The sequence below is a fragment of the Notolabrus celidotus genome, chromosome 17, assembly GCF_009762535.1.
Source record: "Notolabrus celidotus isolate fNotCel1 chromosome 17, fNotCel1.pri, whole genome shotgun sequence".
In the NCBI taxonomy this organism is placed as follows: domain Eukaryota; kingdom Metazoa; phylum Chordata; class Actinopteri; order Labriformes; family Labridae; genus Notolabrus; species Notolabrus celidotus.
This window is the reverse complement of record NC_048288.1, coordinates 5095651-5119494: the sequence shown is the minus strand read 5'-3', so window position 1 is coordinate 5119494 and position 23844 is coordinate 5095651. Positions and strand designations below refer to the sequence as shown.

At 41.8% G+C, this 23844-nt stretch overlaps 1 protein-coding gene across 7 annotated transcripts in view; it reads right to left on the bottom strand.

Moving 5' to 3' along the window:
- The window catches only part of relch (RAB11 binding and LisH domain, coiled-coil and HEAT repeat containing), a 51547-nt gene that overhangs the window by 17151 nt on the left and 10552 nt on the right, over positions 1-23844 (bottom strand). For 3 of the 7 annotated variants that reach the window (XR_004634502.1, XM_034706171.1, XM_034706167.1), the window contains exons 2-22: positions 23212-23301; positions 20218-20289; positions 20021-20076; positions 19768-19881; positions 19337-19531; positions 17538-17632; positions 16920-17043; positions 16082-16239; positions 14685-14760; positions 14505-14600; positions 13551-13574; positions 8632-8744; positions 7440-7530; positions 6504-6575; positions 6272-6412; positions 4682-4846; positions 4225-4372; positions 3977-4133; positions 3746-3869; positions 2230-2278; positions 1611-1690 (exon numbers count right to left, since the gene is read on the bottom strand). Coding sequence is in view for 5 of the 7 variants with exons in the window: in XM_034706171.1 (XP_034562062.1) it covers positions 1611-1690; positions 2230-2278; positions 3746-3869; positions 3977-4133; positions 4225-4372; positions 4682-4846; positions 6272-6412; positions 6504-6575; positions 7440-7530; positions 8632-8744; positions 13551-13574; positions 14505-14600; positions 14685-14760; positions 16082-16239; positions 16920-17043; positions 17538-17632; positions 19337-19531; positions 19768-19881; positions 20021-20076; positions 20218-20289; positions 23212-23301 (2240 nt within the window). In the remaining 2 variants the exon portion in view is untranslated. The remainder of the gene's footprint in view (positions 1-1610; positions 1691-2229; positions 2279-3745; positions 3870-3976; positions 4134-4224; positions 4373-4681; positions 4847-6271; positions 6413-6503; positions 6576-7439; positions 7531-8631; positions 8745-13550; positions 13575-14504; positions 14601-14684; positions 14761-16081; positions 16240-16919; positions 17044-17537; positions 17633-19336; positions 19532-19767; positions 19882-20020; positions 20077-20217; positions 20290-23211; positions 23302-23844) is intronic. The other 4 variants (XR_004634503.1, XM_034706169.1, XM_034706168.1 and 1 more) reach the window with 3 other exon arrangements.

Here is a 23844-nt window from a genome sequence, read left to right as displayed (position 1 = left end):
ATGAACCTAAAATCAAAACACAAACATGTGGCAGTTTGACGTGTGGGGGAGTGGATTTCCCCTCATGACAAAGAACAAGCATCAAACAGGTAATGTGGTTAACACTTCACATGTTATGTAGTACAGAAAAGAATGAGAGGATGCTAAATGTGTCAGACCTTTCTCCAGCCATAAATTTCCCGCTCCCACTCTGTCATGGAGTGAACTCTGTCCAAGGTCACGCTAACGACTAAATGAAGCACCCTTAATGAAGGTTTAAGACATGCTCCCCTCTCTCCAGCAGGAAGAGGTTCATCTGAGACTTCTGTAAACATCATTTTATATCACAGCATGTTAATGAGCTGCATAAGTTACAGTGTGGAGAGAGAGGAGAAGTGTTATATACACGTGGTCTGGTGGAGCAGTATCGACCAATCATAGACAAGCAGGCTTTGGTGTATGCAGGAAGAATAGTTAGTTTGAAGAGCAAAAGCAGGAGGAACACACTCCGCCATGATGACATCCCGACTCTCATTTGTGGCAATCTGACAGTTACCTGCATGTAAGTACAGCTAACAGTCTGATCTAGATCCATAGACTGAATAAATAATGGATGTAATATCCGTGACGTCACCCATCTGTACCTGAGCGCTGTTTTGAAGCCAATCGTCGGCGGGAGCCATATTGGAAATGCTGAACTCAACATAACTTAGTGTGAGGTAAAGAGGCGGGGTTTGAGCCTCCTAGCCAACAGCTATGTGTTCCCGCCTGTCAGTCAAGTAAGTCATGTCCTTATTTGGGCAAAACTGGTAATCTTAATATCTCCTGAACCGTTCCGTTAGAAAAAAAAATCCCCCCCGTACAGTGTGTGCCGATAGAGAAATTAACGACATAGACCCAAGCCGTTTTTTGAACCAGGCTGTAGACATGTTTATTTCTGCTGTAAAGATCGTCTCCTTTGAATGGGTGTGTATGTGGTTTCCGGTGTTTCTGCAGCCAGCCTCAAGTGGACGCTCGATGAATTGCAGTTTTTAGTACTTTAGCATGGGCTTCATATTTTGAGACCGGAGGTTTCCGCTTGTCTGGATCACAAATTTGAACTTGATGGACGAATCCTCCTGATGCTGTGTCACAAAAAGCCAGTCAGCGGTTAGATTTCCTGACTCCCTGGATTGCATCAGAAATGATTAATCCGACCTCCTTCGTTATAAAAGTGTTTTCTTCTCTTCTTGAGAACAAACCACACAAGTTTGCATTTTTATTTTTTACGAACCTGCATCATGAGTTTGTTATTTCAGTAAACTGAAGACCCTTTAAAAGTGAGTAAATGTTTCTTTTTCAGGCTCATGACGCTGAAGTAAGCCAGAGTGAAGCCTTTGTGTAAACACACCCAAGACCTTCTTGGAATAGATGAACGGGCGCTACTCCGGCATTGACAGCATTTACACTGCGGATGTAGGAAGCGTACAAACAGAGCGGTAATTCATGGGAAGAGGAGGAGGTAGTCTGAAAAAGGTCCATAACTAACAGTAGGGAAGGAACCCCTGACTTACTGACACACTAAATCACCACAAGGCAAGACTCTGTGTTCAAGTGAGCTACTGTGAGGCTGCGGTCTGCTGATAAATTACCTGGTTATAGCACGTCAGCACTCCAGTGGCATAGATAGGGACTGTGGCTTTGGTGAGGATGTCGTTCCCTTCTGAAGCATCTGAGGGATGAAAGAGAGGTGAATCAAAAATTATACATCTGATAGACAGCTTTAAATCTCAGAATCAACTTTTATTTCTTATATATACTAAGACAGAAAAACAGAGAGATAAATAAGAAACACCATCAGCTGTTTTACACACACATAAAGGCTACAGTCTTTTATATCTTGCGAGGCGTTTGGTTCAACAGCTCATATCATATTGTTGTGGTTTTGCAAAATTCTGCAGAAGATGACACGCACAATGTAGGTCACAATGACCTAAACACAGACTTGGACTCAATACAAAACACATTTCACAAATGGCCACAATACCAAGACTAAATCACTTGGCAGCCAGCTGAGACCGAGCACCTCTTATAACTGCAGAAACACGTCCGGGATCAAGAGGAAAGAGGGGAACACCCATCTCTGACTCCAAATAGCTTGTTTACGTCAACAGTGTCTGAACTCCATCGACCAACAATCTGCTGCAAGAGCTGAGAAATCCTCTACATTAAGTGAACATCTGTGTGTGTAAAGGTCTGACGTGGACTCACCAACATTCTCCTCAGATAATCGGAGGATCTCTTGGAACTGTGGTTTGACCTGAAAGGTAAGAAGGATAAATGTCACTTTGCTTATGAATATAATTGACCTTCTGTGATGCACTATTTAAAGCAGAGCAGTGAGTGGGTCAAACTGATTTATGATGGGTACCTCTATAAGGTCAAAGACGGGAACGGTGGTTACAACCACAGCTGTGTGACTCACAGTGAACCACTGTTTTAACGGCCTATTGTCTGCTCTTGAATGCTTCTGCTCAAAATAAAGCCACTGAAGCTGAATATAAAATCAGACCTTTTATCCACTACATAACAGTAAGGCATGTTAACAAATCACTTCTTTTTGCAAAACATAATGTGTAAGTATCTTTTAGAATATATTTTAAGATGATTTTATTGTTTTTTAAGTCTTTTGATGGTCTTGCTCCTTCCTTTTTATCAGATTTGCTTTTATCATATGAGCCAGTGAGAGCCCTCAGGTCTTTGGATAGTGGACTTTTAATGGTACTAAAAGTAAGAACAAAGACTCACGGTGAGTCAGCCTTTTATCATCATGGCCCACGTCTGTGGAACACCCTACCTGAAGATCTGAGGGCTGCACAGAGCATCAACATTTTTAAAAGCAAACTCAAGACCGACTTTTTTTAGTCTCGCTTTATAACAGTTTTATTTCACCTTACTTGATTTATTTATCATCTAGTTCATATTTTAGTCATTTTTTATTTTTTTATTATTACTTTTTTTTTAAGTATAGCATCTTATTTTCTTTTAATGGTTTAATATTTGAGTGTTGTATTATCTTAGAAATGTATTTTATTTTGGTGAGTTTAATTTCCTGTGTTGAGTTTTAACGTCTTATTTTACCTCTAGTGTTTCCTCATTAAGATATCATGAGAGTGTTTCCTCAGTTTGTCAGCAACTTCCAATTTATTTTTCCTTTATTTATTTATTTAATTTTATTTGAATGTACTTTATTTTATTTTATTTTGTTTTATTGTATTTTAATTTACTTTATTTATTTATTTTAAGTATAGCATCTTATTTTCTTTAACTGGTTTAACATTTTAGTGTTTTATTATCTTAGTGTTTCCTCAGTTCGTTCAGTAGCTTCTTTATTATTTTATTTTCATTGTTTTTATTATTATTATTGTTGCATATATTGTGTTCTTAACCTTAGGACTGTGGGGTTGGTTTGGGGTCAGGGCTGGGGTTGGTATTAGGATGGGGGGTCTTTTTGTTTTTATATATATCTTTCTTTTTTTAATTTAATCTATTTTAAGTTGTTTTTGTGTAAAGCACTTTGTGTTACAATGTCATTGTATGAAAAGCACTTTATAAATAAAGTCTGACTGATTGATTGATATAAGGTCACCATATTTTCCAAGGCCCAAAATAATCCAGCAGTTCTTCACTAACTTAAAAACATACTCTGAAAATAGTGCAGAAGCATATGCATTGAAGAGCTCAGTCATACTCAAACCTAATGTGTCAACAGGTCACACGGTGTTACCTTAGTGTTGGTGAAAATCTTCCCGAAGGTGCGACAGAACCTCCAGAAAAAGCGTGAGAACTCGTGCACGCAGGTTGATGACGTCACGTTGATCCGACCGACAATCTCTATGAGCTGAGGGAGGCTGGAGACAGAACAGACACATGGAACATCTGAGTGTGTGTATTTGTGATTTTGTGACCTCACACGTCTCTGTCTTTACATGTCTGTGTATGTGTTCACATGTCTTACAGTTGGTTGACCACCCATAACAAGCTGTCCCATCCCGTGGTGCCTTCATGCTCTAGCTGGTGGTCGTAGAGTAGCAGCAGCGCACTCAGCATTTCTCTACTACCAATGATTGTTGCCACGTCCTGCAGCGGGGAAACCGGCCTGGGGAACCGGGTCACTGTGGGAGCAGAGACACAAGGAATGAGGAACTGCACTGCTTTCAGAATGATGAAGGGAAATTGTGACTTCTGTGTGTGTGACTGTCCTACCCTCTATTGCAGGTATGTCCCCGTGGAGTTTGGCTCTGCTGGTGAAGGGTGCATTCTGCAGCACCACAGCAAACAGAGGAGGGATGAGTGACTGCAGGGCCGACAGGAAGACATGCAGCTTGTGTTCATCCAGACCATGTTCTCCTTGCTGCAGAGAGAGAGAGAAGTATGGAGGGTAAGGAAAGGGAAAGAAAAACAAAGAAAGCAAACGATTAAAAAAGAAAGTGGTGTCCTGTTTTTCTCTCAACGTACATGAGTCTACATTAATGTGCATTTCTTGTTCATACTTACATAAATGTTGCTTATTTATCTCACATTTTGTTCATTACATATCAAGTCTAGAAAACACTGTGTTGTATATATTATCTGGATGACTCAAAGGACTCATTCCTTCAGATCAGGATGTTGTGAAAAAGGTTCTTTGGTTCGAGGCCAAGCAAAAGTTACCCACACTCACCGTGAGTAGTTTCTCTATACGTGTCATCAGAGAGGGGATGAGTGAATTTTGCAGGGTGCCTAGCTCTGTGGTCCAGGCAGCAAAGGCAGGAATGAAGACCTGGTGGACGGCACTGACCACCCGCTCTGACGGGTCCCCGAGTGACAGCAGCATCAGCTCAAAACCCTGCAGGACAGAACAGAAAGAGAAAGGATAAGAGGGTGAGCTAAATCAATTCCACAGCTTGTCTTATACAACCCCAACTCCATAAGAGTTTTGATGCATCATGAAATGTTGATTAAAACTTATTTTGATGGTTTGCAAATATTTAAAAGCTTCTATCTAATTGAAAATAGAGCCAAGACGACATATCAAATGTTGAAACTGAAAAATGTGATTGTTTTACGAAAAATATATGCCCTTTTTTTTAAATGTGATACCAGCAACATGTTTCAAGAGACTTGAGGGAGGCCGAGTCCCTCAGAAGTAAAGATGGGAACAGTCTCACCACCCTGTGGGAGACTGGGTGAAGAAATAGTTGAGCAATTCCAGGAAAATGTTCCTGAGCGTAAAATTGCAAAGAATTTGGGGATTTTATCGTCTTCAGGACATATTATCATTAACAGATTCAGAGAATCTGGAGACATTTTCTGTACAAAGGGACAAAGACCAAAACCAATACTGGATGTGATCTGTGGGTCCTCAGGCAGCACTGCATAAAAAACAGACATGGCTCTGTAGTGGAAATCACTGCATGGGATCAAAATCACTTCAGAAACCATTGTATGAGAACAGTTTGTCTCTGCATCCTCAAACGCAGGTTAAAACTGAACCATGTAAAGAGGAAACTAGATGTAAACATGATCCAGAAACACCGGTGAGACCTGAGCCTGTTAAAGATGGACTGAGGGGAAAACTGTCCTGTGGTCTGATGAATCCAAATCTGACATTCTTTTTGGAAATCATGGATACTGTGTCCTCCGTTCTAAAGAGGAGAGGGACCACCCGGCTTGTTATCAGCTCACAGTTCAAAGCCAGCATCCCTGATGGTATGGGGATCATAAGAGTCCATGACTTGGGTAGCTTACACATCTGTGAAGGCTCCATTAATGCTGAACAATATCTACAGGTTTAAGAGCAACATGTGCTGCCATCCAGACAATGACGTCCTCAGGAAGACCTTACATATTTCAGCAATAAGACCTAAAACCACACTCTACACGTTACAACAGCATGGCTCTGTAGTAGAAGAGTCCAGGTGGTGAACTGTCCTGCCTCCAGTCCTGACTCATCACCTATTAAAAACATTTGGAGTATCATGACACATATTATGATAAAGGAGACCCTGAACTGTTGAGCAGCTGAAGTCCCATAACAGGCAAGAATGGGACAACATTTCACTTTCTAAATTACAGAAACCAATGTCGTCTGCTCCCAAATGTTTACAGAGGGTTGTTAAGAGAAGAGCTGATGCAACACAATGAGCCACATGCTCCTGTCCCAAAACAATAACATGTTTTGTTGTCTTTAATCCGACATGATCATGATTAAAAAGATCTGCAAACCATCAAAATCTGTTTTCATGAACACACAACACTACAGCACACCTACCTGGGAGTACTTGTCCGGGTCGTCTATGTAACCCATGATGATACCCAGACTCTTGACCACCGCCTCTCTAACCATGTCAGCCTTATCCTCAGCGAGCATCTGCTGCAGCATGGACAACACCAAGGAGCTCCGGATCTCCTTCTGCAGAGACAGCAGTGATAATTATGTAATCTTGATCATCTATATTCATGTAACATCACGTCTTCATTCTGTATGCATAATGTGATCTTACAGGCAGGTACGGTGCTAAGGCTCCACAGGATTCTGCCACCAACAATCTTCTCTCTGGATATTTGTGGTTAATCTGCAGAAGAAGCAGAAAACACACTTTGGTGGGAAAAGTGTTAAAATAAATACAAGATTAGAATTTGAAAGGAGGACTGGAGGAGACTGGAGGGCAGCCACCACAGAATGGAAACATTTCACGTGTCGTCAACACGCTGACCCTGTGGAAGCCACAATTGGCCTTTGTTGGCAGATTCTCAGCCTCCAAACTCCTGGCAGCTGTTGTTGCTGTAAGTGCATCGCTTGAAGTGACACTTTTGTGTCAGGGGCACCATGAAGGCTATTCTGATTTCAATCACAACATGCATTTACACAACAGTGAATTCTAATGAAACGCACCCTTTTGATAATCAAGTCTTTTTGTAAATGGGTTTTGTGAATTTTGAGCAAAAAAAACAAGATTTTTTCTTCTGATTTGTCAAAAGTACATTCATAAGAAAACAAGAAGATCCACAGTTAATGTAAATGATTTAGTTTTTGTACTGAAAGTCTGAACAGCCTTTTTTTTTCAGAGTGAAAGATTCATTGTGAGCTGCACATTAGACATTGAAATAAAGAAGGATGAGATTGTTTGTTGAAAACAAGGCTTACACATGTACAGGACAAAATTAGCTATGAGGTACATTTCCTGCATCATCCACAGGGGGCGCCAACATTCACACTACCCAGAAGTTCCTCATATGGGCTTTAAAAAGAACAGATAAAACTCTACAGAAAACAGGAAATGTAGAGTTAAAGGAATAGAACCTCCCAACATCAAAGAAATAATAAAAAGAGAGGTACTTTTATCTTGGAGCAGCTGTCAGCTAATCTCACTTTCTACACAACAGAAAATAAGAGGTGTTAGACTCTCTAACAAAAGGCCACCTGCAGAGTACTGTACCTGTTCCCAGCACTGAGGAAGTAGCTCAGCCTCGACCCGAGTGGGACCCACGTGTCTCGCAAACGCAACACAGCCCGTCAAGATCATTTGTCTTTGGAAACACACACACACAAAAAAAAAACATGAGAACACACATGAGAGCAATGAATATTTGCACAGCAGTCATTGTCCTCTGACATCACGCTCAGGCTGGGAAGCTCAAATTCTCTAACAACGTCATGCTGCTGTTTTAGGTTAGCAGTGTTATTAACACAGAATCAAACAACATATCAGCATTTTACTTCCTTTCATTTGATCAGGGAAAGAAAGAATTGATTGAGAGATGTATGAAGACTGGCTATATTCTAAGAAAAACAAAGATATACATTTCACTGGTTTCTTACTTATTACCAGGCTGTGCTGATAACTTGATTCTGATTGGTTAAAAGCCTCTAACAACTGTCCATCACATTCCCCCTCTGCCGGTTGACACTGTGGTAAAAATGTTAGAGTGGTCTCAGGCTGGTCTTGAGAGAAATAATGACAGTTAGCGGGCACAGATGTGAGAGCAGCCTGAGGAGCTACTGGACCCCAACCAGCTCTGAAAGGGAGAAGAGGAGCAACATCCTGTCCTGTGATGGAGAGCTGGAGAAAGCATCTCTAAGCTGCTGATCTCTTTAGAGTTACTGAAACCAGAAGAGGTAGAGATGATACAAACTGTGGTCCACATCATATGAATGTTAAAATGCTATATGTTACTCATTAAGGATGTATTTAATTAAAGAAATCAGCAATATATTTTCATTAAAAACTATATTGAAATGATTGCATTTAGAGGAAACAGGTGGTTGTGAGTGGGAGTTCAGGAACATGCCAACTCTCCCTGTACCTGGACACCATTAAACACAGAATGGGGCATAACGGGGACTCACTAAAGGACTCCTCTAACTTTGGAACTGATTTACAAAAAGTAAAGTACAGACTGTCTTACTTTACTAGTCGTCTCAGTTCCTCGAGAATAAGGAAGTAATAAAATGATTGAGACTGTCAGATTTATGCAGCATCGATCTGGAATAAGGTACTTAATGTTATACTAAGCATTTGAACTCCCCACCTAAGGAATATCGTCAAGGGGAAATGTCTGCCATGTGAGAATGGTCCATCAGCATCATAAACATCATGCATTACATCCGGTCTAAATGCACATACACACCTCTGCTCATCATCCGGTCTCTTGATGAGGTTAAATAGGATGTGGAGAAGCTGGTCTCGCTCTTTAGGCTCTGGGTGAAGGCAGGCGGTGCACAGGATGAGGGGGATCAACTCCTGAAGGAGAAACAATGAGACGAAGAGAAGAGGAGAGAGAAGAGGCGTTAGTTACGGTTACATTGCAGGAAAAAAAAAGGAGGTCTAAACACACGGGAAGGATGGTTGGTAGCGGTCAAGCAGGCCTGGAAGTCTACACAGGATGAGGAACATGAAAGGAAGGAGGTGTTTATTTAAAGAGGAGAGGAAAGGGAGAGTCGCAGGTAAAAAGAAACACAGTGAGACTCTGTCAACACTTTGTGAAACGTGCTTGCCTTAATATCGGGTTGGTGTTATACCTTGACTCACTTTGGCTTTGGAGTCGTGCGCACACAATTAAAGCCAACTGGAAAAACTTAGTGCATGCACACACCCAGACACAGCTGCACACACACAAACACACATGTACCTACTGCACTACTACCCCTACTACAGCCAAGCTCTGTCCCAGAGTTCACGCAGAGTTTATGGAGCTTCCAGCCAGAGGGGAGAGAGCTCAGCTGCCCTTGATACAAGGCCTCCATGGCCAAATTGCGGTCGGCACTAAATTCCCGCCACACACACCCAAATTAGAGAGTGCACACAGAGTTAAAAATATGTTTTTTTCAAACAAACTCTGTTTTTTTTCCAGGAAGATATCATACTCTGCTGCCAAGTGTTGGAAGAACGAGCAAAACCCCAAATGCTGGACGGACTCGCGGACCTGACAGAGACACTCGGGTAAAGATAGGCTGTGATGAGTCACTCGCATAGCGCTGGACGAACCCTCTGAAGTCAGCGCCATGTTGGCTATCTTTTAAAAAGTAAAAATATGACCATTTAAGTATCTGAGGGTAATTTCAAGCGGTTACATGCTGAGTTCAACATGGGTGAAATCAGTTCAAGCATCAGAAAAACTGCAAATTATCTGAACTCAGCCACATTAACATGTCATACTCAATAATCTTCCCCACTTGGCCCCTGAAAATACCATCTCCCATCTACACTGGAGACATTTTGGGAGACTTAGCAGCCCTCGCCTGATAAAACAAATAAAGAAGTTCATAAAAAAGCACACATCTAAAAAGCCAGAACCCACAGTGACCCTGATTTACTTCTGAGTGCGTTCCTGATGTGAGGACTCCTTCAGGAGGTCAAACATCTGACCAGTCTAAGATAAACTTTGTGGGCAGGTAGACTGGACGGCATGACGCCTGCAGAGAGAGGCCAGGCAGGTCTGATGAGTTACTTCAAAGTGCATGCTCCAGCTGAAGGACCACTGTGTACCAGAGCTCACATCCAGGGTGATTTTCAGCCCTTAAATTCACAGGAATCAACAACTCTGATCAAACCGTTCATTTATCATGAAATGGAGCTGCTTAATAAAGACATTTTGTACATTCTCACATCGAAAAATACAAGAGATGCACAGATACATGATGTGATCCATACAGCAGTTCTGGAAAATTACAGCTCATGACATTCTCTGATATCCTCTTGCAGAAACTCTGCTCAAACTGTCACTGTCTTTGTTTTCTCAGTAGTTCCTTAAAGATTACAGTTAATCTGTCCAGTAGAAGAGGGAAGTTGATCATTACACATATTTACCCTCTTCGTTATTTCCAGTTTACAACTTCTTCTTGGAAAGCCTGGACACAGAATTAACCCTCCTATTATCCGTGGGGTCAATTGGACCCAATTCAATGTTTAACTTCTCTAATTTAATGATTAACATCATTTGTTTGGCTTCATATCTCATGACTCTTCCTAATTAAATGGGGACAACTGGGAAAATATAAAATTAAAATGGTGATATGTTCCAATTTCCTGTAAAATATACTTACACACCGGTGTTCCTTGGGGTCAATTTGACCCCAGACTGTTTTAGCTGTATATAACATAAGAAATATACAAAGGGAGCAATTTAGGGTTCAGTGTCTTGCCCAAGGACACTTCCGCATGTGAGTGCAGGAGCTGGGATCGAACTGCCAACCTTTAGATTGAGATATAATATTTCCAGCCACCATGTCTCTAAAGACATTCAATGATGTGTCCTGTGTCATACGTTTTGAGAACATAGAAACAAGGCAGGGCTGACGAGAACATGACAAACTTGCAGCAGTTTGATGTTCTGTTTTACAAATGAAGTCCTTCTAAATGCTTTAAATTGTGTTTATGTTTGAAATATATTTCATTTAAAGGGCTGTTTAGATAGTCAACAAAGAAACATAAAGTACACCTGACATATGCACCTAGGTAACAATCAGTTTCTGGAGGTTTAAATTGCTGGGGTCAAATTGACCCAAGGAGAAAAGGTGTTAGTCGATTTGAGGGTAACAGGAGGGTTAAAGATAGTTCTCAAGCTAATAAGTCCAAACTCAGCCTTTCTACCAGAGAGCTAATCAAAGAATGCACATCACGTTACTCTCCAAACAGAGCGCAGTGCAGAGAAACAGATCATGTTTAATGATTTACAACATCTGATAGTGCAGCCAGGTGGCAGGCAGAGCTTCACTGCATCACTCCACCGTTTCAACTCAAACACTTTGGTTTTTACGTGGGTGTCACATTTAAATAACAACAAGGTGTGTCTCCAGGTCCGAGGGGTTGGAAAGCTTCAAGTTGCAAGATGGAAGTGTGAGCAGCTCTGTGTGTGTGTGTGTGTGTGTGTGTGTGTGTGTGTGTGTGTGTGTGTGTGTGTGTGTGTGTGTGTGTGTGTGTGTGTGTGTGTGTGTGTGTGTGTGTGTGTGTGTGTGCATGCCATGGTTGGTGAATGTAACGGACATAGTACAAAGTCCACAACACTCCAGAAGGACCCCGGGCCCTCAGTGTTCTGCTGTTTTTATCTTTTATCATCCTCCCCCCACAGCTCTTCAGAGAGATTTCGTTCTCTGTAACTGCAGCGTGGTTGATTAAATCGACAGAGCCATGGACGTATGCAAAGCAGCTTCGATGTGAACTCCTCCAACCTGACTTACCTCTTTTTAACACTCCACTTTGGGCCTTATCAGGTTTCAACTTTTTAGTGCAGATTGAAGCACACAGGATTCGTAAACACACGAACACACACTCACACACACACATATTAATTGCATGCAAGCAGTTATCTGTAGACAGAGCACCTGTGCAGGTGTCTGCGAGGTATAATAGCTTGTTAATGCCAAATCTATCAAACGATCTTGTTCTCTTCACACCACAGAAATATTTACACCCAAGAAAAATAAATGTTCCCAAGAGGTTCTAGGAGAAAAGCTGGAGTAGCTCAGTTATTGTGAATCACTGCACACATCAAACTGTATATAAAACACTCAAAGTTTCATTAAGGCATCAGATCAAAGCAGAAAGCGATTCTTATACTTATAAAAAATGTTATCATGTCAATTAAACTCACTTCAGAGACTGACTTACGAATGCAGCAAATTAAAACCAAACGGAGAGCAATGAAAGAACATTCACAACATGACGCCCCCGAGGCTACAACTGCATTTATTAGGCCTTCATTGTAAAGCAGCGTTTCTTTTTGGGCAATGTGCCAACTGTGTTATATTCAGGTTAGCATAGCTTGTGTCATTAGCATTCAGCATTGAATAAAAAAGAGGTCCATCGGACTTAAAAAGTCAATAACTCTGACAGTAAGTCAGGCCTATGTGCGTTTTTCGACTGTAGGAACTTTACCCTTGAACTATGTGCGTTTCCACCAGAGGAACCAGGGTCTAAATTTAGTTCAGGGGTAGATAATCTCTCCCCTAAAAAGCCCCTGCTAGGGGGGTAGTACTTTTCAAAGGTCCAGGGACTTTCAGGGGGCAGGGCCTGCAATGCTGAGCGTGTCTGATTGGTAGATTAACAGTGTTTTTATTCCGACCTCCGTCCACAATAACATCACACACATCTGTGATTCACTTGATTTCTCTTTCTTTCATTAGTTGTTATTTGTTCTATCTTTTTTGTATGTGTGTGTACTTTTCAAAAGAAGAAGCTGTGATTCTCTTGATTTAGCAGCTTGTAACAGTAGTCTTCGCTCAGCCCACAGTGAATGAGTCTCTCCTGGTGTTACGGTTTTAAAAGTGACTCTGTAAACTGGAGACCTTCAGCTGAACGTGTCAGTGTTTGTAGAGTTTACACAGCTGTTGAAACACAGAGGGAGTTCCTGGGAATGCAAACTACTTTAGTTTTTATTAAGATTTCAAAATATCCTCATCAGATATTTAATGATCGTCTAAAGACGTTTATGAGGGATGCATCTGGCTGAAAGTCTCCAGTTAACAGGGTCGCTGTTTAAACCAAAACACCTGTCGATCTCTGCCACGGCTTTTTGAGTTCAAAAGGATTTTAAAGCCGTGTTGAAACGTCTTTGCTACTCGCGCTTATCTCCTCTCACGTGTTGATTCAGTGAATCCATCTGTGATTAAATATAGCACCATCTAAAACAGTGCCAGCTGAGTCTCTTCATGCTAACAGGCTAACTGTTGTGTTGCTCATAATGATACCTGCCTGTCCGTCTGCTTCTATGGTGTCATCTGTGATGAATGGCATTCGTCTTTGTTTTATTGCCCTCTACTGGTCTGGTGGTGTAGTGCATTTACTTTATTTTTCTCCATATGCCACTGGCCTGATTTGCACAATCTACCCGGGACTTCAGCCCCCAGTTGAAACACAGACAACAATGGGGGCACAGGAACCTTTTAGTTCAGGGTAAAGGAGTTCTGGGGGCTAAAAGACCGGAACTCTTGGTCGAAATGCACTTCATGAAACAGCAGTTGTAGCCAACAGGAGCTGGTCGTTTATCATACAAAATAATAGTCTGACAGGTCATGTGACTCCATGCAGATGAGTGCGTGAAAGACTCACCTGGCAAAGATGTGCAACCATTCTCTAGAAGAGAGGCATGCATGAGAGTGAGAGAATGAGTGAGACGAAAAGAGAAGAATACAAAATAAAATCCAGTGAAGGCCAAAAGGACAGCAAACTGTGAGTGGGGGACAAACACCTCGGAGGGAGGAGCATTGATGAGAACATTGGTGAGAACAACAACTACTGTAACAGAAGGTGAATCACAATCAATAGATGGACACAAGTCAGCTCGGTGTTCACAGGAGTAAACCTCTAAATCAAATTTATATTCTTATTTAAGGCAGAAATCAGTCAGAGATGTCGGGGATGAAGGTGCTCACTGCTCTGTTACTACATTAGCTTCAAGATGATAGCATGAAAGCTGGCAGCCTCTCAAAGTGAAACACTACACTGCATCGTTCTTGAATTTCAGGAATGCTTTGTGGCATAAGCCGAGGGGAGGCTGGTGGTCTCTCAAAGCAAACAGCACCAAATATTTCTCGCAACAGCAGATGGAGAAATGGATGAATCAACAAGAGAAAAATTCAGTTTCAAAATGTTTACACTCTTCAAAAGCTACAAAGAGAAAATCTGAGTGGAGATGTGACATCAAATACTTTTATGAGGTTTGAGAAGAATCTGGAACTCTCGATTTAAAAAAAAGTGACGTTATAGATTGCAAAACTAATGTTTTCTTGAGATTCTCTTGATGTTTGTTTACAAAAAAATAAACTCCACAAAGCACCGGAAACCATAACACTTAAAGTCTGTTCAGAACTTCTTCTCCTTTTAATAAAATACAGTTAGAGCTGGAATAACTCTCCTAAACTGTGCCCCTGCTTTGCCTCGCTGCTTTGTGTGGATCTATCGGACACTAAGAAGAGCAGCCTGTGACGTGATGATGACATAATGAATGAGGTGCAGGGAGGGGGAGAAGGTGATCAGCAGGAGGAGCAGAGGACATGAGGTTACCTCTCTTTTTGCCAGAAGGACATTTGGGACAATGTGAGGGAGACAGCGGCCGAGCATCAACATCACACTCTCCTCGCTGTCGGCTATACGAGACACCTGCAAACAAAAGCCACAATACTCAATATGTAGCCGTGAATGAAGTGTTTGTGATTCTGCATGAAAAAAGGTGGCGGTGCTGACCTCTGCTCCCAGGCGGCTGTCGGAGCACATTCTGCAGAAGGACAGCAAGGCTTGCTGGAAGGCCGGGGATAGCTTCCTGTGACACCACAAACCAGAAACCAGAGAAGTCACTATCGTCTGAACCACTAGATCTGTGTCCACAAGAGTGCGGGAGCGGCCCGACCACTGAATGACTGAGGACCGGGCCACCGTGTCAGAGGGTTTAGAGCTGCCACTGTCCCATGTCACTCCGGGGTATTTTAGTGGAGTGAACAAAAGGGAATTTATGCTAGTGACAGAAACTCCATCGACTGAATTCTTTAGAAACCTCTACCCGTAACATTTTAGAAAAACATGTGCACTTATCATTTTATGAATGAGAAAAGTAGAAAGATGTATTTCCACTGGGACTCTTAAGGAGAATAACTACACAACAGGTCAGCCACTCCTCTGATAACTGCTCATGTAGTTCCATTTTAGCTCTCTGGACTGATTACTTCCTCCATCTAGTGGCCACATGCAGTAACTACACTGAGATGGGCTTTGTTGCTGTCACAGATGTTTATGTTTATGTTTATTTATTTGCACAATTAAAAAAAATACACACAAAGAAAGAGCAAAGATAAATAATATACTGTGCAGGAAGAGGCAGAAAACTCAGAGAGCTTATTTGAAGCCTCCACCAAAATAGGATTCTAATATCAAAAATGTATTAAAAAATACTAAATTGGCACATATAAAGACAATAGTTGATGCTAAAAATAAAATGACATAGGAATACACTAAATTAACAATTAATATAAATACAGTTATTTCATCAACAGAATTTGGAAGTACAAAATATGAATATGATGTGTATGCACACCTGTCTATGAGTATGTGGTTGAGCATGATGAGTCTAATTAAGTAGCAGTGGTTCAAAGTTTTTAAACAGTTTTTTGCCACATTGGAATAAATATTCCAGAGTTTGCTTCCCCTGAAATGTATTAAGCATTGACTTGTACAGGTATAACATTCAGGAGGATGAAGAAATAAAGTTTGATGAGTTAAGTAAGAGTGGACCTGTGAATTTAATTTGAAGTAAGACTTGAAGTGATCAGGGATATTCCCTTCACATTGTATTTTACACAAAAACACACACAAATAGTGAGTGGGTTCACTGAATGTTATTTTGCGTATTTTAGATCCAGTTCTTTAAAGCAAAATCAAATCAGGTAATGTAACTTTTCACTCCCAAAGTGAGTCATACAATGCATCATGGGTAATTACAACCCTGACATAAGGATTGTGATTTCAAATAGTGGCTATAAATACATTTCCCTGCTTAAGGCTTAAACATTTTGTCAACTATTTCAACCAGGAGTGTTTTCCTCTTTCATTTTATTCCCAAGTTCTCCATGCGTCTAAGTTGCCCTCACCTGTTGGGTTGATCAAACTGCACAGGAGGTCGACTTCTTAGCTTGTTGTGGGGCTGCGGGTGGGGCTGTGATGCGTTCTGATTTGAGGTGGGGCCTGCGACATTGTCAGCTTCTGAAACGCCCCGGATGTCCAGATACTGACCGTTATCTGTCGGAGGCTGAGGGTGAAACCACATCATGTTAGGATTAAAGGGTCAAAAATATCTTTCAAACTGCACTACCAGTCAAAAGTTTGGAAACACCTTCTCATTCAAGGGTTTGTATTTATGTTAATTATTGTAAACACTGTAGATTAATATCGAAGCAATCAAAACTATGAAAGAACATATATGGAATTATTGAATGAACAAAAAGTGTTAAACAAAGCAGAATATGTTTTATATTTTAGATTCTGTAAAGTAGCCCCCTTTTTCCTTCATGACAGCTTTGCACACTCTTGGTATTCTCTCAGTCTGCTTCATGAAGTGGTCTCCTGGAATGGTTTCTAAATAACATGAGCCTTGTCAAGAGTTCATTTGTAGAATGACTTGCCTTCTTAATGTGTTTGAGACCATCAGTTGTGTTGTTCAGAGGTAGGGTTAGTACACAATGGATAGCCCTATTTGACTACTGTTGTAATCCAGATTATGGCAGAACCAGATTATTTCATAGTTTTGATGTCTTCAGTATTAATCTACAATGTTGAAAATAATTGAAATGAATAAAAAACATTGAATGAGAAGGTGTGTCCAAACTTGTGACTGGTAGAGTATGTCAAGAAACCTTCAAAAACACTGATTTATTAACACTTTACATCACTGGAGAACGTAAAGAATGTAGATTTAAAGTGACTACACACCACTGAGTGATGGTCAGTGCAGGGAGCAGTGGTCGAGGAGGAGGAGGTATTCAAGGTGTTCTGGGAGCCCAGGTCCAGAGTGGTTGGAGGGGAGGAGACGGTCCTCTGTAGTGTCTGTATCTCACTGTGAGTCAGAGGAGAGGAGACTTTGAGAACACACTGCAGAGTTTGTGTGAAGTGATCACATTAAAGAAGTGTTCATTAGTGGGAGAGGAGTTCAGTAAAATGGCTCATCAGTTCTGTAAAGTGGAAAAGTAACTTCTTTGACTCTTTGTTGTTTGCACATTTTCATTAGAGCAGAGTTCTCTCTGTCATTTCATGCACCGGTGAGGCCTGTGGTAAACCACCTTACTGTCTTTACCTCGAGCTTGTTCTTGGACACAGTCATGGTGAAATGTGGACTAAAGCGCAGAAACATTGTAGAATTTTATGGATGCTTCTTATTTTCCCCTAAGTGTTCATGTTGTAATGTTAGATAACTGCAACCATGCAATCCTCGCAGCATACTAGCAGCAGTCATGTGATTTAAAGATACAATGTGCTACTGTGGGCTACGCAGTGTCTCACATACCAACGGATTCATTCGTATAATGACACAATCTGGCTCTCAGCACATACCTCTGCAGCTTCTTGATCTGCTCTGCAAAACTCTGCTTCTCATTGTTGAGGAGGCTGATCTGATACTCCAACTCTTCCACGACTTCTGTCTGCTGCTACAAAAGGACACAAAGATTAGTGAGGCAGTTCATTTCCCCGGCTCAAAGAAGAGCTCCAAACTGAGACTCAAAGAAAGAGACAGATACTTTTTCATGCAGCTCCACAGTTAAAATGTAGAGGTTACATTCTAATTTTTATAGTTCTGTGCCTTTGCTCCACTGTTGTGATATTTCAGAGTAATTGAACTCCCAAATTTGGGCAGCCTCTTTAAGAGCGTAAATGCAGATTCCAGCTGTTATGTATGCAACTTAAAATCACTCAAATAAATCAAGAAAAAAGGAGCAACAAAGAGCAATCTGTTTGTAGTCATGCAATATCAAACTGGCAATTGGCATAGTTTGAAGTCCAACATGGAGGAAATGTAGCAACACTAAGGCTGTTTTCAAAACCGCCTGCATACTGCGTTGGAAGATACTATGTAGTCTGACTGTTCTGTTGGATCTGGCCTGCAGGATGCTGGGTCAGGTGTCGCTGGATTTTCAGTTTTGGAAAGCAGAAGTAAACAACGACCAAACTGCTTCTTTAGCATCACTTATGATTTAAAAAGTTAAGAAGTGGTTTATATGGAATTGAATCATTTTCACAGCACCTAAAAACTGAATTCCCCCATCATATACTGAAAAAATGAAGAAGAAGAGGTTCGCTGCATACTGAGACATTTTCCTGATTCAGTTCGACATCTGGGTAGTTTTGGCATACTGCAGGTTTTGCTCTTGTTCACATACTACATACTGAATTTTGGCCAAATCAGTGCATACTACTATAGTAGGCGGTTTGAAAACAGCTTGAGTACTGTGGTGGTGGGGCAGGGTGTAGGCTGAGCTACAGGGGAGAAATGTGTGGGAGCAGTGCTGGAGTTCATTAACACAGGTGCAGTAGCTTACAGGACCTGGCAAAGAGTCACGGCCAAATTCCACCAGATCTGTGTCCGGTTCGTCGCCGATCCGCTGCGGTCAGGCTTCATGCTCTCTCGTCCATCAACACCCACCGGTTGTGTTTTCAGAACGCAGCACGGAGCAGGACCTCCGGACAGCTGGAGTCATGTGACCGAGGTTTTCCTGCAGTAATCACTGAATCAAGGATTCTCCTCCTCCTCTCCTCATCCATGTTGTCTTTCTGGTCCTCTGAAAACCTCTGACCTGTTGACTCCAGGCCTGGCTCCGCTCATCATGACGGTTTGTTGTTGTAGTTAAGTGAAATACGATCTGGTGATAACACAGAGTGTTTTATTCTGAAAATTAACCGGATGTTTTCATTTTGTTTTGGTGAAACCTGACTTCCTGTCCCGCTCCATCTGCTCTGTTGAGATTGATGCGTCGTGCTCCGGCATCCGGCAAAAATAGAAGTCTTGAGTATCTGATCCGTTGCATTCCAACCTGCCGGATCACAACGGAGCGGATCCAGTGGAAGTTAACACATTGACTAGAATAGAAACCTGTCAGATCCAGTGCTGTGACGGATCGGAGACGGACCGGAGACGGATCTGGTGGAATTTGGCCGTTAGAGGAGCAGGACCGAGGTCCTGCTGTGCATATTTAAGTTGGAGCTTCTTAACCCAGAGGGATATTTTGGGTTGAGTTTAATTCTTGTAGAAAAGTAAAGAATATAATATGGAAGCGGTTTGGTCACTGCTGATCTAACCGGTTACATGTTCATCTCTGAATAACCGCAAACATGCACTTCAGCGTCCTCGTACAGACCTGCTGTGATAGGTCAGGCTTCTTTGGGGGATCCTGGGAGATGCAGTTTCCCGGGAAATCCCCAAAATCGACCCCCACTGACACATCAGCTGTGTCCCGAGGAGAAGGGAGGGGGGCACCACAGTTCCTGTAGAGCTGTAGCAGGTCGGGAGGTTTTGGGATGTTGAGGCCGACATCATCCCACAACTCAAAGTCCTGGAAACAAAGAAAAGTGTATTCGTAACACAAGTCAGGTTTTGTTTTGCATAAAGCAGGAGACAGCACAGACAGGACAGCTGATCCAAGCTGTTCAATTTATTTATGGTCACATGACACCACCACTGTGCGCTCATGCCTGCAACACTGATGCTTTCTATTAAGCTGTGTAATTATAAGACTTTCAGCATCATGACACAGTTCTAATAGATTCTGTTAAACAGGAAACATCTTACCTGATCGTCATTTTCATCCGAGAAGGTGATGGCTGACAACTTGTATTCATTCTTTAATAAATATTCATTCACAAGGAAGTTTAAGGCTCTTTTCTCCAGTGGGCGTATGGGCTCCTAAGGTGGAGAGAGAGAGAGGCTGTGAAATGATTCATGAGCCATTATACCATCACAGGGTTTAAAGGAACACACTTAATCCTGCACTTCTTTTGAAATGAGGAAATCTCTTCAGTTTCAACACTTAAAGAGTCCCCACCTGAATTTCAGGGCTTGACTTGAAGTTTTTTCTCTCCTGAGAGGGCACTTCACTCTCTGAGAATAGAGAAGACATGAGATGAGTGTGAAAGGATGCCGAGCGTTACTCATCTAAGAGACAAAATCTCTTAAACAGAGAGACAGAGAGCTGTAACAGAAAGGGTTCAGGTGGAGAAGAAAGTCAAAAGTACGCCACACCTGCTGCCTGAGTCAAGTTGGCGCGCAGAGCCTGAATGGTCTCCTTTGCTTTCCGTAGCTCAAACTCCAGCACTGGACAGGAAATGACATCACACACACACACACACACAGGAAGGGCATCCAACCAAAGACAGGGAACAAAGAAATCAAAAAAAGATGGGCATGAAAAACAAAACAATCACACAAAAGATCGTAAGAGTCAAAATCAAAACAACGGAAAAGGATTCATGCAAATCATGGATCTAAGGAACGCATGCAGCAGAGGATTATGGTAAAGCCGGCTGTGTGAAAGTCTGTTTGTTTTTCACTGATGTGACTCAGACCAAACAAGGGAGTACACGCTTACTTAAACAGTAGCTGAGGACAGAAAAGCTTTGAAGCTACTGAAACGGAGCTCAATCTAGGAGCTGTCTGACAAAGGATTTCTTTTGGCAAAGTCTCACTAACAGGTAGTTACAAGATCTGGTTTCAAGCCACTCAAATGAAAGCCACATATCTGGTTGGAGGTCTAGGCCGTTAGTCTTTGGTAGACCTCATCTAAGTGATGCAAAATGTCAAAGACAACTTTGTTTGAGACTTATGTTCCTCCTTTTAACTCAGGGAAACATAACCTCTGAGTACAAACATCATCTCTGACGATTACAGATGATCACTGGGATGAGATTTAAACTAACACTGAGTAAAGTAAAGACACACAAGATCCTTAAACATGTTAGAGATAAACACACGCAGAAAGTAAGAAGCGATGGAGCAGGAAAACTATGTTGCATGGCTGTGCACTGAAAATCTGCCCTCTGATCCGACCCTGTTTCCCCACAGCTGCTCTTTAATGCCTCAGATTGTAGTTAAACTATTGTAGTGGGTTTCAGACTTTTATTTTAAGGCATCATGAGAAGTCTGCGGTCATAATTTCAGCCTCCATCCCACAAATTTCCTGAAGTTATTGAATCGTTTCCAGTCCCAGGGTTTCAGAAGATCGCATTTCTGAAAAACATCATCAATAAAATGATTTTTACGACCAAGTCCACCCACTGAGATCCCAACGTGACTAAACTCTCCAGCAGATCAAGAGTGCACAGGATGCAAGCGCAACAAAATGGAGAAAAAAAAACAAGAACTGAATAACGGGGGAGAAGATTAACAAAACCAACTCAAACAAAGCTAGTCTGGATGGAGTGACTTGTCCAGTTTTGCTCACTGGGGTTTGATCAACGTCAGGAGAAAGCCAGAAAACCCAGAGTCAGACAGCTGGGGGCAGGCCATTTAGCAACAAGGACCAGGTGGAGGGGGAGAGGGGGTGAGAGTGGGGGTGGTGGGTGAAGAGGGAGGAGGGACAGGGAAGGTGCCAATTTGGTAGAGTGGGCAGTGTGTAAATGAAAGTCATGTAAATATATGTATGCAGACTTTAGTGGAACCATCATCTCTGCTGCATGGTTTCAACTCTGCCTTTGCTATGATTTATCTTACGTCTGTGATAAGACTCAAATCTTACGCAGGCTTCTTCTAGAGTGTGTCTAAGTACTCAAACAATTACAGAATGAAACAGTCCTTCCAGGAGTTTGATTCTTGCAGCCTGACATGCTTGATTTTGTGGCAGCTTTTTACTAAACAATCACAATGCAGGCTGCAAAGTTTCAAAGGTGTTGCACATTTGACGAAACCATCTGAGAAAGCTTCCTGTCCTGGGCTTGCATGTCATATTTATTCTATGTTATGTTAATTATTGTTATCATATTACATTCACAGTTCTTCTTGCTGTTGGTGCTTTAGTTAGTTAGTTAGTTAAGAACACAGCCTGTGATTGGCTATTAGACTTGGTTAACAGTTTTTAGAGCAGCAGCATGCAGAAGTACAGTCAAACATCTCTCTTCCCTAGTGTAACTCTTCTACTACTCTTTAATGCTATTTAAAAGTGTCCTTTATGTTCTCCCTCTTCTCAGACTCCCGACATCATGAATAAATAATCACAAGAGGACATGGAGTATTGAGTTTGTTTTCCGGAGGGGTTATCTCCACGTTATGGTGGACTCTGAAGTTTCAGACCAGTTAAAGACGGGAGGTTGATCGGCTATATTTGTGGAAAAGCTGCTGTGATTGGCCAAACTTGCCAGGTCAACATCACAGCTTCCTGGAGGGACTTTAAAATTAAAATTCACAGACAATTTGTGTAAATACTCCTTTAAAAATATAGGAGGACACCAGTTTTACGCTTAGTTATCATTTAAAATACAGAGAGAATAACTGACTGAAGCTGAAGTCCATTATTACAGGTAGGACTCTTTTACTAACACTAAACCGACCTCACATGTGGATGATCACAGAAAGCTGGTGATGGATCATGTAAACCACTATGGCACAGTGTGCAGGTTCAGAAGTAATGCTTTTATGTTGGCAGTAATACAATACAACAATAACAACAGGAAGCAGATTAAAGTCAGATTATGATGTTAGAGTCATGAAGACGCTATCCAGTGATTTACTTCAGTCAAAGTGTGAAAATCATGACAACAAACAAACTTCTAGAAAGCGTCACAGCTCTGCTCTTAAAGAGTGCTCAGTTTACACTTTGTTCATCATGAGAGACGGTGTAATGGTGTGTCACGACACAGCCACAGGGGGAGGAGGGTGTTATTCAAACAATGCTGAGACAGGCTCTGTACCAAAATAACACAGTGGATGGGAGGAGGTGGGAACACCCCCACCAAGGTAAAGAAAGGAACATGTCAGATATCTGAGGTTAGATATAACGTTAACTTTATTACCTCATGACTCCATTCTTTAAGATCACTGCTCCTGTGCTAACATAAGACACATCTGGACTTTAACCATGTGTTGGTTGGATCACTCTGAGATCTCCATTCCTCATCCTTTGCTGCAGCTGCCAGGTGTTATTCTCTTCTCTCCCTGTCTCCATCCTCGTCTGTCATCGTCTATTCCCCTGATTCTTCCTCACCTTTCATTTCCCTCAGCACTTCCTGGCACACGTCATCTTACCTGCCACCCGCTCGTCTGTTTCTCTGTTGCCGTCATCCGAGTATCGGGCAAAGTCCAGAGAGTCCAAGGTGCTGATGCTGCCTGCGCGATCTGAGCAAAGACAGGAGACAGACACAACAGTGAGACAGGTAAACAACAACATAACCACACAGTGATGACACACTTTACTGGTCTAAGAGATGAAGTGTTTCTATAAAGGCCTCTTAACCAGGCATAAGAAAACTCGAGTTAAAGGATGGTGACTAACCATCCTCTCTAAAGCAGATGGAAACATTATTAAACTCAGCTAAAAGTAGAGACCTTTATAAACCACGTAGGAGGGCCGCACTTGAGCCAAGAAACAAGTGAGTCACTTCACGAGGAGGAAAATCAATCAATCATAAACTCTTAACTTTTCCTCAAACCTTCGCTTCATAAGAAAGCCAATTTCCAAAACAACATCTCAAAAACAAGCGTACGTCTGAGTACAGGGTGCTGGATGTATTGTCCTCTCAGAGAACAGAGCTGATACATATGCATACTGTGCTCCTATTTCACTGAGGCAGGCTGGTCTGGTGGCAGCTTGAGCCAATGGTGTTGGTTTTCCTTCACTGCAATGTAAGTGCAAGATGGGTCTGTTTGTTCTTATGCTTT